General features: G+C 43.5%; 1 protein-coding gene across 3 annotated transcripts in view; it reads left to right on the top strand.

Moving 5' to 3' along the window:
* The first annotated feature begins 4,289 nt into the window (after window positions 1-4,289).
* The window catches only part of Sp3 (Sp3 transcription factor), a 48,405-nt gene continuing 39,592 nt past the window's right edge, over window positions 4,290-13,102 (top strand). For 2 of the 3 annotated variants that reach the window (XM_087200499.1, XM_087200514.1), the window contains exons 1-3: window positions 4,290-4,463; window positions 5,037-5,167; window positions 5,536-5,661. In XM_087200499.1, the coding sequence (XP_087056625.1) occupies window positions 4,457-4,463; window positions 5,037-5,167; window positions 5,536-5,661 (264 nt within the window). In that variant the 5' untranslated portion in view covers window positions 4,290-4,456. The remainder of the gene's footprint in view (window positions 4,464-5,036; window positions 5,168-5,535; window positions 5,662-13,102) is intronic. The other variant, XM_004857693.4, reaches the window with a different exon arrangement.

The following is a 13,102-nucleotide window of genomic DNA, read 5'->3' as shown; positions in this document are numbered from 1 at the left end:
GTCTATTTTTTTTGATTGGTGAATTGAGACCATTAACCTTGATGGTTGTAACTCATACATACTGACTTATCATTGTCATGACTTTTTCTGTCTGTTGGATTCTCCCCCTTTGTGTTTAATTTCTTGTCACACCCGATGGATTCATTCTGCTGGGCTTCCTGGGGTTGTGATCCTTGTTGTCTTTTCCTAGGATATTGTCTAAAATGTTTTGGAGTGCTGGTTTGGTATTCATGAAGTTCCTAAGGTGCACTTTGTCATGAAGGTGTCTTATTTCTCCATCAATTTTGAAAGATAGTTTTGCAGGGTACATCAATCTGGGTTGGAGGCTGTTTTCCTTTAGGGCTTGAAATACATCATTCCAACCTCTTCTTGCTTTGAGGGTTTGCATTGAGAAGTCTGCTGTGATTCTGATGGGCTTTCCTTTGTATGTGATTTGTTTCTTCTCTCTAACTGCTTGTAGAACTTTGTTCTTCTGTTGGATTTCTGGAATCTTAACAATTATATGCCTATGTGTATTTTTTTTTGATCAAGGCTAGCTGGAGTCCTATATGCCTCACTTATCTGTATGTCAAGTTCTTTTCCCCTCCTTGGGAAGTTTTCTGCCATCACTTCTGTGAACAGTTTTTTTAATGTCATCTGCACTCTCTCCTGTTTCTTCACTGACTCCAATCAGTCTTTTTTTTTTTGGTACCAGGGATTAAACTTGGGTCCTTGGGCTTTCGAGGCAGGTGGTGGAACCACTGAGCTAAATCCCCGGCCCTACTCCAATCAGTCTTATGTTATTCTTCTTTGCATCTTCTAGCAGCTGCTGGATTGATTTCTCGTGGTCTCTTACAATTTTAAAGCAATTTTTCTTTTCCTGGTCACTAATTGCAATCTTATCTTCTATATCTGAAATTCTGTCCTCACATTGGCTCATTCTGTTGCATAGACTTTCAATGGAGTTTTTACTCTTCTGGAAATGTTTGCATCTGTTTTATGGATTCTATTTGTTTCCTATGTTGGGATTCCATCATGTTCCTGAGCTCCTCTTGATTTATTAATCATGTCTTGCACTATGAGCACAATCTCTGCTGTTATCTGAGAAATTATTTCTGATTTCATTTTTTCCAGATCCTCTTTAGTTGCCAGTTCAGGGAGTTCAGGTGGTTGAGTATCAGTGTTCCATCTCGTTTCCCTTTGGGGTTGCTGTAGGTGATCTGGAAGTCTGGTTTTGAGACTTGTTTACATGTCTTCTCATTTTGAAGGGGGAGGGAGTGCTGCTGGTGCCCACGTGGCTCACCTCCTCTCTGCTGGCAGGGGTCATATGGTGGCCTGGAAGCCTCCTCTTGTGTGCTGGGAGTGGCTCACCTCCTGTGTGCTGGCTGTTTTTTTTTGGTACCAGGGATTGAACTCAGGTCCTTGCACTTGCATAGCAGGCGGCGAAACCACTGAGCTAAATCCCTGGCCCTGAGCTGGTTTTTAATACAGAATGACTGGCTCTTGTGGATGTACGTTAAGCAGTATTGTGTTCTCATGTCTTTGTAGAGAAGAAAACAGACTCTGAGTCAGTAGGTGCCTAGATGACTTTAAGGACTTTCAAAGTTTATCAGATTTCCATAGAATTAAGAAAAACTTACAAAAAAAAAAGAGGGTACTGTGGGTAAGGAAAAATAAAGTGACATCAGATCTCTGTATGTGAGTGCCTTCTAATCATGTGGGAAAGGAGGACATAAAAATATTCAGCACAGTGCTTCTCTCTCTTAAGCACCTTGGAGGTTCCTATGGAAAAATAGAAATATGTGCCATTAAGAGACCACCTTCTACTAAGAAAATAAGTATCTGTTTTTTTTTTTTTTTTTTGGTACCGGGGATCGAACTCCGGTCCTTGTGCTTGTGCAGCAGGCGTCAAAACCACTGAGCTAAATCCCGGGCCCGAAAATAAGTGTCTTTCAATTAAACTATATCTCATGATTTGACTACAGTACTTCAGTGAGATCTTTCAAGAAACTACTTACATTTCCAGCCATTTTAAGATTCTCAGTGGCAGTAAGTCAAGTGCAGTTTGAGGAAGTTCACTGACCGGACAGTAGTAGTGATGTTTTTGCTATCTGTGTCATTTAAGAACATAGCATCAAGAGCAGAATTCAGGTATGTTATTTTCTCTTTTCCAGGAAGATTAGAAGTGCTTTTGTTTTGTTTTGTTTTTTGAGACAGGGTCTTGCTTTGTAGTTCAGGCTGGCCTTGAACTCATTATGTAGCCCAAACTGGCCATGACCTTGTGGCGATCCTCCTGCCTCAGCCTCCCACATGGTGGGATTATAGGTGTGTGTCAGTCACCACACCTGGCCAGAAGTGTTTCAGAATGGTCTATGGAAATAAAGAAGAAGAATTTCTCAAGTCATTTGTCAATTGGCATCAACAAGAGATGAATTCAATTCTCATGGCTAAGTACTTTGCTTTTTATGGTGACTAGACTAACCCTTTGCAAGGACACAGAGAGGGTGATTTACACCCATACAACATAGCCTTACTCCTGGAAAAACACCTGAAAATGTCTGCAATACCCCTTTCCGGTTAAAAGCTATCCTGTATCCAACATATCCACGTAAAGATAAGAGTGGTAAAACCGAGTCCTTCTTTTCCACTCCTTTCCATCTTTCCTGCTCTTGAAGACACCCATTTTTCTCTGTTCCACCCTGAGCTTATTCTATGACTTTTATTTTCCCTTAAAAATGTACGTGTAAAATAGCACACCATTTGTACTACTTAAATCTTTTAAGTGATTCTTCTGGTTAAATATTAGAAGAGATGAATTCTGTCCTTGAACTCAGGATTTTGGGTCTTGTTTGTATGTGGCTTTTAAGTTAATTCCCTGGAAATCTTATCTTTGCACAATTAGGAGGCAAGTACCGCTATGTTTCTCATTCTATGAGCATAGGTGGCAAATATGTGTTTTGGAACTGAGACGCAAACTCAGTCTCTAGTAGATTTAAGATTTTTTTTTAGTTAGTGGACACAAAATCTAGTTCAAGTGCTTGTACTTCACAACCTCATTCTCCCAGCACAACCTCATTTATTATACAAAAGTATCATCACAATAATTGGACACTGATTTTTCAGGAGTTACCATTTCTTGAATTTAACCTCTTCCTGGCAACCACACCTACAGATAATAGACAGAGATGTCTGGCAGAGCACACACACATAAAACCTGAGCATTTTCCCCCAGGATGACAGTAAGATATTTCAAGGAAGCCAAGGAGGAAAGGACAGTTAACCTAATCCAATGAAATAAATCAAGATTTAAAAATAGAGTGTAACTAAAAATGGTCGGAGGGTGGAGGGAACTTCAGTGAGATTCAGGGAATTGTTAACTAATATTTTTTAGGAGGTAACACCTGACTTGGTATTAAGATGATGAAGCAGGAAACAATGTATGTCCAACAAACTGACTTTTTAAAATGAAGAGACTGTCTTTAGACATATACCTGCTCCACATAAAACAAAATATACTTTTAAGTCTGTGTCTTGGTGCCACTGGCCAGAACTAAAGGTCTCTTCCCATATGTAAGGTGAGTAGACTTCTTTGGCTTTAAACCGTCTGCCTCCTGGGTACGTGAAAGTGGGAGAAGGTGGAAACCTGGGGCTTAGGGGGATGGGAACGGGATGGCTCCACTGAGAATCCGAGAGCTCCAAGTGTGAGGAGACAATCCTCCTCCAGCCTCGGAGGGGGTGTCTCCCCCAATACCAGCGCCCTCCCCCCGGGCCCGTGGGGCGGATCTGCTTTGCTCAGTAGCTGCGGCGGCGGCAGAACCCCGGGGCTGGGCGGCGGCGGCCTCCTGGCAGCGCCGGGAAGCGGCGGCTCGGAGCGCGCGAGGCCCTGGGGAGAACCCGCCGAGGCTGCGCCAGGATGGAAGAACGTCGAGTGGAGCTCGAGCCACCGGGGACGGATTTCCTCCCCAGCTCAGCTCCTCTACAGCTTGGCGGGGCCCGCTCCGAGCGCCAGCAAAGTGGAAGAGGCCTGCGTTTCGGGCTTGGCAGCGGCAGCCGACAAACGAGGCGGGCACAGCGGGGTAACGGACGAGCTGTGGCCGGTCTCGGGAACATACGCCGCCTCGGCCGCTCTTTGTCTCTCCCCTTCCACCCGGGGGGCAAACAGGAAGCGCGCCGCCTGGCTAAGCGACGGACGGGCGCCCGGACCAATGAGCACAGCCGACAGAGAGCGCGACGGCGAATGAGGGCGAAGAAGAGGGGCGGGACTTCCGGGCGGGCTGTCACCCTCTTCCCCCCTTTTGGGCTGGAGGCTCCACCTTTTGTGTTTCCCGCACAGTCAATCAAAATAGGAAAAAAAATCCCCGGACCGCTCCGGCCGTGTCCGCCGCCGCTTCCCGCATCCTCTCTCGCCGCCGCCGCCTTCGCTCCTCACCATGTGTAAGGCGGCGGGGAGCCCCGCCTGAGGTGCCCTAAACACACTATGACCGGTACGTAAAGCCGAGAGAGAGCAACCCTTGCTGCCGCCGCCGCCGACCACAGCCCGCCTGGGGCCGCCGCTGCCGGCCCCCGGCCCCGAGTGTGCGACCGAGTGTCTGTGAGAGGCAGAAAGCCGCATTCCCCTCCGCCTCCCCTCCCCGCCAGCCACCGTGCAGCCCTCCAGCCCCAGCCACGCCGTCTTCCCGCCGGGCCCCGGGGCGGGCGGCCCAGCCCGCCGGGAGTGCGTCCCCCTGTGTGCAGGCGCGGGTGTATGAGTGACTGACGGTGCGAGAGGAGCGAGCGCGAGTGCGAGCGAGCGGCGCGAAGGGAAAGGGGAGGAGAGGAGAGGAGAGGGGGCAGGGGCAGCGCGGGGAGGAGGAGGAGGGAGGAGGAGGAGGAGGGTTACAGCCGCGGCGGGCGGGGGCAGCAGCAGCAGGAGGGAGGAGGGAGCCGCGCGCGCCGCCGCCGCCGCCGCCGAGGGGCGGGTGGGGGAGGGGAAGGGGCCGGGGCGGCGCGGGCGAGGCCGCGGGGCCCCCTCCCTCTCCCCACCCGCCGGCCTCCCCACCCCCGCGCTGTGCCCGCAGCTCCCGAAAAGCCCGTGAAGCAGGAGGAAATGGCTGCCTTGGACGTGGACAGCGGCGGCGGCGGCCACGGGGAGTATCTGCAGCAGCAACAGCAGCAGCAGCAGCCGCACGGAAACGGCGCGGCGGCCCAGGTGAGGCGCGGCTGAGCCCGCGCTCCCCCCGCGCCGCTCTCCCCTCCCCTCCTCCCGCCCCTCCCCCGCCCGGGAGCTGCCCGCCCGAGGCGCCAACGCTCGACCCCGCCCGCCCGCCTCCCGCCCGCGCTCCCGCCGCCGCCATCGCCGCCTTTCCCGTGCGGGTGCGAGTGCGAGGGTGCGCGCCCTCCCGCCGGTTCCGGGCGGAAGGCGAGGCCGGCGCAGCCCCTGCCCGCCGCGGACGCGAGCGCGGGAGAGCAGGAGGACCGGAGGCCGCGCGGGACCCCGCCGCACTTCCGGTGCGCGCCGCCCGCCCTAACCGCCGCCCCCTCCCCTGTCTCCTCTCTGAACCCGCCCCTCGGGGGTAGGACACTCAGCCGTCACCGCTCGCTCTGCTGGCCGCTACCTGCAGCAAGATAGGGCCGCCATCGCCGGGCGACGACGACGAGGAGGCGGCCGCCGCCGCCGGGGCCCCCGCCGCCGCCGCCGGAGCGGTAAGTCCCGCGCGCCAGCCAGCCCGCCGCCCCGCCGCCCCGCCGCGGCCTCGCCGCCAGCCCGCGCCCGCCCGCGACACCGCCCGGAGGCCTCCACGCGCGGGCCGCCCGGGCCTGGGCCTCGTGTCCCGCGTCCCCGCGTGGAGCCCCAGCCGGCCCGGGCTTTCTCAGAATTGTCACCGCGGCCCCGCGCTCCGAAAAGCTCTACAAAATGAAGTCTCCGAGGGTGGGGGTGCAGGACTCCAAAATGGATGTTTGAGCAGTTCCGATTCTGCCAAAAACTCCTCCGCCGAACACTACGTTTTTAAGCACAGCCTATGGGCCATGGATAGGATCAACTGCAGAGGCAGTGGCTTTAGTTTTTAGCATGTTTGAATCTGGAGGTTTTTTTCTGCAGGAAGTTAATATATCTTGTTGATCGTAAAATATAAAGTAAGAGTTTGCTCTTGATGTCGTTTTGTGGGCAGGAACTAACATTCTTGAGAGCTTTTTAAGTTCAGAATTGTTGGACTTTTACTTTTTGCAGACTCCTACAAATTTGCACTAGTTTTCCGTCCTCAAGTAGGGTAAGTGAAATGTTTAATTAGTGACCGTTGAGATTTGAGTTAAATACTTAACCATTGAAGTTGAATATGAATATCTGTTACAAAAATGCAGGTAAGGAATTTTATTTACTTGCTTGCTAATGCATATCATACTTTGAATTTGGTTGACAAAACCTCATTTAGTATGGCTGCTAATCTGATAGGACGTAGAGGGATTCTTTTGGAAGTGTTTAATGGGGGGGGAGCTGCTAGTGCGTTATGAGGGCTTAATAGAATATTAGGAACAGATTATTGGCAGTTATGCATTTTACACTTGATCATTGATGGTGCTTTAGTTTAATATATAGATGTGTTCATCTATTAAAATAATTGAAATTGTTCTCAAATCTAAATTTTTTGAGGAGGCTTATAGGAATTGGTTTAGTGTAGTGATATTTTGAATAGTCACAGTGACCAAAAAGTTTTGTTTGATATAGCAAATACATAATATGTGTAGGTATAAAAGTTAAGCTAATGGTTGATTCTTGGTATGTTTGTAATTTTAATGCTTCACTTTATACTGTGGGGGGTGTGAATAGTTTTAATGTCTTGCGCTTTTGTAAGCAGGTTAAGGTGTAAAGGCATAAAATTACGTTTGCGAGAAGCATTGTTAAACTTAAAAGATTCATATACCTTTATGTAAACTATATCCTTCCAATCCCAAAGGGCCAAAACAGATTGAATGTTTACTATAGTAAACCACTGCAGGAGTAAAATTGAAAAACATTTCTTACGCTTTTTTATATTTCAAGTAGAACAAAAACTTTTTTTTAATTTACAAGGTTTAGGTATCAGTTTACATATGGGGGAGGGGAGAAGTGAAGAAGGAAGTTAAGGGTAAAACTGTGATAGTCCCAAACTCAGGATTAGAGTACTGTCTCCAGTTTGGCCAACTGTGGCCTTACACTGTTGTAGGGTTGTTTACATGGTTCTTTAGGGTCTTCTCTGAATTAGCAAATCACTACTGACAACACATTTTCCGCCAGATGAACATAAACTAGAATCAGTCTGAGAAATCTGAGATTTATCAGTCAGATACCTCATAATGTGGCAGTCAAATAAAATACACAGTTTTTTAAGGACAACCCCTCCCCCCACATAGATTATTTTTGTATGTTTGGCACCTGTGCATAAAATTTTTCACTTTGAATAAAGTTGGCAAGACTGCCTTGTATATTCTGGCTTTAGCAATAACAAATACATCAGAAAATGGAAGAGAAATTAATTTAGATGAGTTCATGAGCGTATTTTTTTCCATTTAAAAATGGGCTTAGGTAATCTTAGTTTCTCAAATTATTGGAAATCCCGAGAGGTCTATAGAGCTTTTGTACTTGTGTTTTTAAAAAAAGTATTATGGAATAATTTTAGATTTATAGGAAAGTTGAAGACACAGAACTGAAAATTACCTTATGCTCTTCATCCAGCTTCCCCTAATGTTAACATAGCTGTAGTATATTGGTCAAACCTAGGCAATTAACACTGCTATATTATTAACTAAAGTAACTGTAGACTTACTGGGATTTTGCTAGTTTTCCCACTAATGTCCATTTTCTGCTCCAGGATCCAGTGTACAGTATACATTGTATGTAGCGTTGTGTTTAAAATGAAATGGAAATGTGTACATACAGTTGAACTTTATGCCACTTTAGCTTGGTATTTCAAGATTAAAAGGACCTTGAAAAACCAATTGCCTATAATGTCCTACAACATGGTTTTACTCCTAAAGATGGTTTTATAGCAAGGCTCTTTTGTATTTTATTAAAAGTTGTATGATTAACTTTACTAATAAACTAGGAAATAGAAAAAGGAGATCTTTGTGCCAGTATCAATTTGTTTAGATTGCATTTGTGTGAATTTGTCGGTTATTTGTACTGCATTTGTACTGCAGTGAGACTGAACAAATGAATATTATGGAAGTCATTGCCTGATCTTTGGCTTATATTATAGTGTTCATTAGTTTACCATATAAATGTTGGTGAACTAAAAAAATGAGTAATAACTTCAAGGAAAGGTTATTTTTCTAATATTGAAATAAAATCTATAGTGTCTTAACTCATTTATTGAAGACTGAGTTCTATTATGTTCCTTGAAGATTTTATGAAACTTGAGTACAGTATTTGTTATTCTTAGTTTGATTATTACACTTTAGCTTCACTTTAGCTTGTTCTTGTTTTCAGTTAAATTCCTTCCTTTCTGGCTTTCACAAAGCCACTTGTGGGGACTGAGAAGTTCATTATCCTTTCATGTGGATTTTATCTTTTTTCTTTTCCACAGGTATTATCTGAGAAGATTCACTCTCTTTTTCTCTCAGCCCCACCTCCTTCATTTTTATGTCCAGTTGCCCTGAAGTATGCCCTTGCAATGAATTACTATAGCAACATTACTGCTGGTACCACCCTCTGGTGCCAGCCCCCCAGGGCTACTGTAGTTTGTGGTCCTTTTTATCTTGTGGTACAACTTTTTACAGTAATACCAGCTTTCATGTTCGATAATGTTTTATTTGTTAATTGTCCAATAAGTATACTAGAGTTGGTGAGAAAAACACTGGTGGATTTTTCTTTCAGTTCGTAAGCTTATGTAGAGTTAATCTTCCACCTAAACCAATACTACTACTTGATTGGGTTGTGTTTTTATGGCTCCTCCTTTGTTTCTATAACATTTCCAAATAGTTTTAGCATTGAACATTTTTATACCTTTTTTGGTGTCAGATGACTGTCTAGTTTATCTTTCCCATGTGGTATTCAGTATACTTTTCTTTTTTAGAAGTGTGATGTTGATGAAGTATTTTTACTAATGAATGGGCTTAGAAGACTATAGTTTTGAAATGTTTGGGGGTTATCTGTTGTGGAATTACGGGAAAAAATAGGCTTAAAATTGGTTCATAGTTTTTTCTTTTAAAGAAGGCTCTAATGCCTCAAAGTCAGTTTTATCGATCCATTTCTAGCATTTTCTTTGCAATGATTTTAAAGTAAAATACCTTTATCCATTCAATAAATTACATAATGATGTTTGTGATAGAATTGTGCTAGTCATCTATGGATGTTTTTGAAGTCTGTTCTCATAATCTTAGTAATATAATGATACTTTGGAATTGCATGGTGCTTAATAGTTTATAAAATTTAAGACTGATTCTTTTGTCCCTCCCTGAAAGGTAATTATTTTTTTGCATTGTTAACATGAGGAAATCTGGTCTTGTTCTAAAATCACATGATTCTACAGTTCTAGCTAGGACTAGAGTTTAAATTTATTTTTTATTAATTTTTTATTTTTTTATTTTTAGAGTTTAAATTATTAAAAGTCTGATTTGGGCTTGTGTTTTCCATTCCATTCCATTAAAAAACGTTTAGCAGATTTTTTTTTTTTTTTTTGGTACCAGGGATTGAACTCAGGGCCTTGCGGTTGCAAGGCAGGTGCTGGAACCACTGAGCTAAATCCCCAGCCTAGCAGATTTTTTTAAAGGTGCAAATTTGTTACATAAAAAATTGTCTTTCTTACCTGTTTTTGCTGCAAGCTATCTATCGGGGTTTGCCCCTCCATCTTTTTTTTTTTTGGTACTGGGATCGAACTTGGGACCTTGCGCTTGTGAGGCAGGTGGCAGAACCACTGAGCTAAATGCCTAGCCCTCATTGGTGTGTTTTATATATGCCTTTCACCTTACGTTTATTCACAGAAGTTTGTAAAATACAATTTTGTTTTAGATTCAGGTTTTTTTTCTTCATTTAATGGCTGTATGGCTTGTGTCTAGATGTCCCTTCAAAGCCTCATGCAATCAGAGGTGCGGGTTTCCAGAAGTGGTTGAATCTAGAGTATGTGATCGATTCATAGTGCAATGGCAGGATTAAGGATGCTAGGATTAAGGGTGGGTGATTACTAAATCAGTCCACTGATTGGTCTGGCACCACCCAAATCCCAGTAGCTTGGATACAATATAAAGGACAGAAAGAGTCTTGTCTTGTTTCTTGCTCGCTTTGCTACCTTTTGCCCATCATCAACTGTTTCTCTGCAATGCCCCTCTGCCATGCCATCCAGCCTTGGAGCCAGCCGATTATGAACTGAAACCTCTACAAACTGAATTAAATAAAGCTTTTTCCTTTAAACTTTGGGTGTCAGGTATTTTGTCTCAGCAATGAGAAAAAAGTAAGACCATGACCCTTATTACTTAGGGAAATGGTTACTACAGTTTATTTTTATTTAGCTCTGGAAGGACAGTGACTTGGGCAATATTTACTTAGACTTGTCGTTTGAATTGTATTTATTTTCAGGGACTTTCTAGAGTAGAAAGCTGTTCACAGCCATTATTACTTCATAAAAAAATACTGTTAGTGGCATAAGTTTGATTTTTTTTTTTAAAGAAAGGAAAAGGGACAATGCCAGTATTGTAAAGTTAATTTATGCATGAGATACAGTATTCTTTTACAAAAGGTGCAGATTTAATGCTGGCCAGAAAAAGTTTTAAGTTGATTCTCCAACAGTAACCTATAGCTGAGTAGTAGAGTGCTTCTCTAACATGTAGGAGGCCAAGATTTAACCTTCAACACCACAAAAAAGAAAAAAGAAAAAAAAGAATAAAGATTGGCCAGGTATGGTGGCGCACACCTATAATCCTAGCTCTGGCAGGCTGAGGCAGGAGGATTACAAGTTTGAACTCAGCCTGGTCATTTTAGCGACTTCATGAGATTCTGTCTGAAAAAAATAAAAAAGGGGAACCAGACGTGGTATATGCCTGTAATCCTAGCACTTTGGAGGCTAAAACAGGATTGCTGTGAGTTTGAGACCAGCCTGGGCTACATAATGAGTTCAAGGCCAGATATAGCAAGAGGGAAAAAAGGGGAGGCGGTGTGGAGATGTAGCTTGGTGTGAAGGCCCTGTGTTCAGTCTCTAAATCCCTAGTATCTACTCCCTGCACCCCAACACAAGATAATGATTGAATTTTTTTTTTGGGGGGGGTACCGGGGATCAAACTCGGGTCCTTGTGCTTTCGAGGCAGGTGGCGGAACCGCCGAGCTAAATCCTAGGCTGAATTTTTTTTTTTTGGAGACAAGGTCTTGCAGTGTAGTTTAGGCTGGCCTTGAACTCACAACAGTCCTCCTGCCTCAGCCTCCTAAGTGCTGGGATCACAGATTGTAAATACATTCGGTTTACTTAAGTTGCCCAAAAGACTGAAATGAAAAGTAAATTGTTATGGTAATGTAAAGAAAGTTGACATAAGCATGTAGTGTCCATACCAAATTGAAGGATGACGTGACTTTAATGTCTAATCATTTATTTATTTTTTCCTCCTGTACCAAGGATCAAACTCAGGACCTTGCGCTTGCCAGGCAGGTGCAGCACCACTGAGCTCCATCCCCTGGCCCTCTGATGCTTCATTTTAAAGTTTAAGATTAATAAGTTTCATTGTAGTGCTTGTATTTAAATGATTACAGTTTTAAGTTTAAGCGTAGAGTTTTGTACTTGGTCCAGTTTTCTCTCCCATGTCTCTTCCAGCATTCTTTGTCTCCTTCCTTGGGCTTTAGTTTTTTCTCTAAAATACAGATATGATTGCACCATTTACTTGCTTATAAGCCTTTTATAGCTTTTACTATTTGCGGGGTAAAGTCCAAGCAATTTAGTAAGATCTGTGAGGCCATTTAGAGGCCTTGATAAAAATGTCTAGTCCTTTTTTCCATTACTTTCATTTATAAATATAAGCCTTTTCTGGATCCTCTCTTGAACTCCAAACTGCATATTGTTATTTGTATACTTTAATTAATGCTTCTATTACTAACTGACCACAGTGAAATGTTCTGTTTTAATACTACACATTCCTTTTATATGAAACCTACTTTCTTCTAGTCTTCTAGTTCTCACATACTGTTTGGTTGTATGGCCAGTATATGCCATTTTTCATATTGTACATAAATAGCATGTATATGTATGTTTGCTTGGACAGAGTAAGAACCATTTGAAGGAAGGGATTGTATTCAGTATGCTTATTTCATTTTGGAAGATATGTTCAAATGTTTGAATTGAGTCATTAAATTGTAGTTCATCCTTTAAAAGGTACACTTTTCAACTACATAAAAATTACATAGTAAGTTTCCTTAAATTGAAGATGTTTTGGTTTAATATTTGCATTAAATTTTATGGAATGATATGTTAGGTGAACAGTATTTGTCCTAACCTTTGTTTATGGTCACAGACTGAGAATATGATGAAACTAGATGATCTCCCTTCCATTCCAAATTGGTTTCTCAAAAGTTAATAGGCTGTTTTAGAGGATTTGAAGATCCCTTGAAGCAGTCATGTGTCCTATGTTGACAGTCCTGGTCTAGGTATATTATACTTTTATGCTCTCACTGTTTAGTGATGTGCAGTTAACAGAAAATCACAGATCTAGATGTAAGTGAGATAGGATTGGCTTTATTTTGGTAGACTAAATTATATAGGGGTCTTATTCCCAGTGTCTTTACCCCTGATCTTAATGGAGGGCAAGTATGATCTAGTACTTAAGGGTCTGGGTTCTAGAGTTAGGCTTAGCTTAGTTTTAAATTCTGTCTTGGCCATTTGATAACTGTGTGACTTTTTTCCTCAATTTTCTCATCTGTGAAATAGGCATAACTCTTACCAGTAGAATTGTTTTAAGGGTACATGATATAATCTTACAAACTTTCTTTTTTTTTTCTTTTGGTATGACCATCGAACTCGGGACCTTGCACTTGTGAGGCAAGCAGCAGCACCACTGAGCTAAATCCCTGGCCCACAAGCTTTCTTACAGTACTTGGCATATAAAAGAAAAGGCTAAATGTTATATACTATGTCAGGTGTGGTGGTGCATGCCTGTAATTCCAACACTGGAGGCAAGAGGATCACAGGTTTGA

This window comes from Heterocephalus glaber, unplaced genomic scaffold (assembly GCF_053883595.1).
Source record: "Heterocephalus glaber isolate CG9 unplaced genomic scaffold, H.glaber_assembly_v1.0 deba00000347, whole genome shotgun sequence".
Taxonomy (NCBI): domain Eukaryota; kingdom Metazoa; phylum Chordata; class Mammalia; order Rodentia; family Bathyergidae; genus Heterocephalus; species Heterocephalus glaber.
This window is presented reverse-complemented; position numbering and strand designations above follow the sequence as displayed.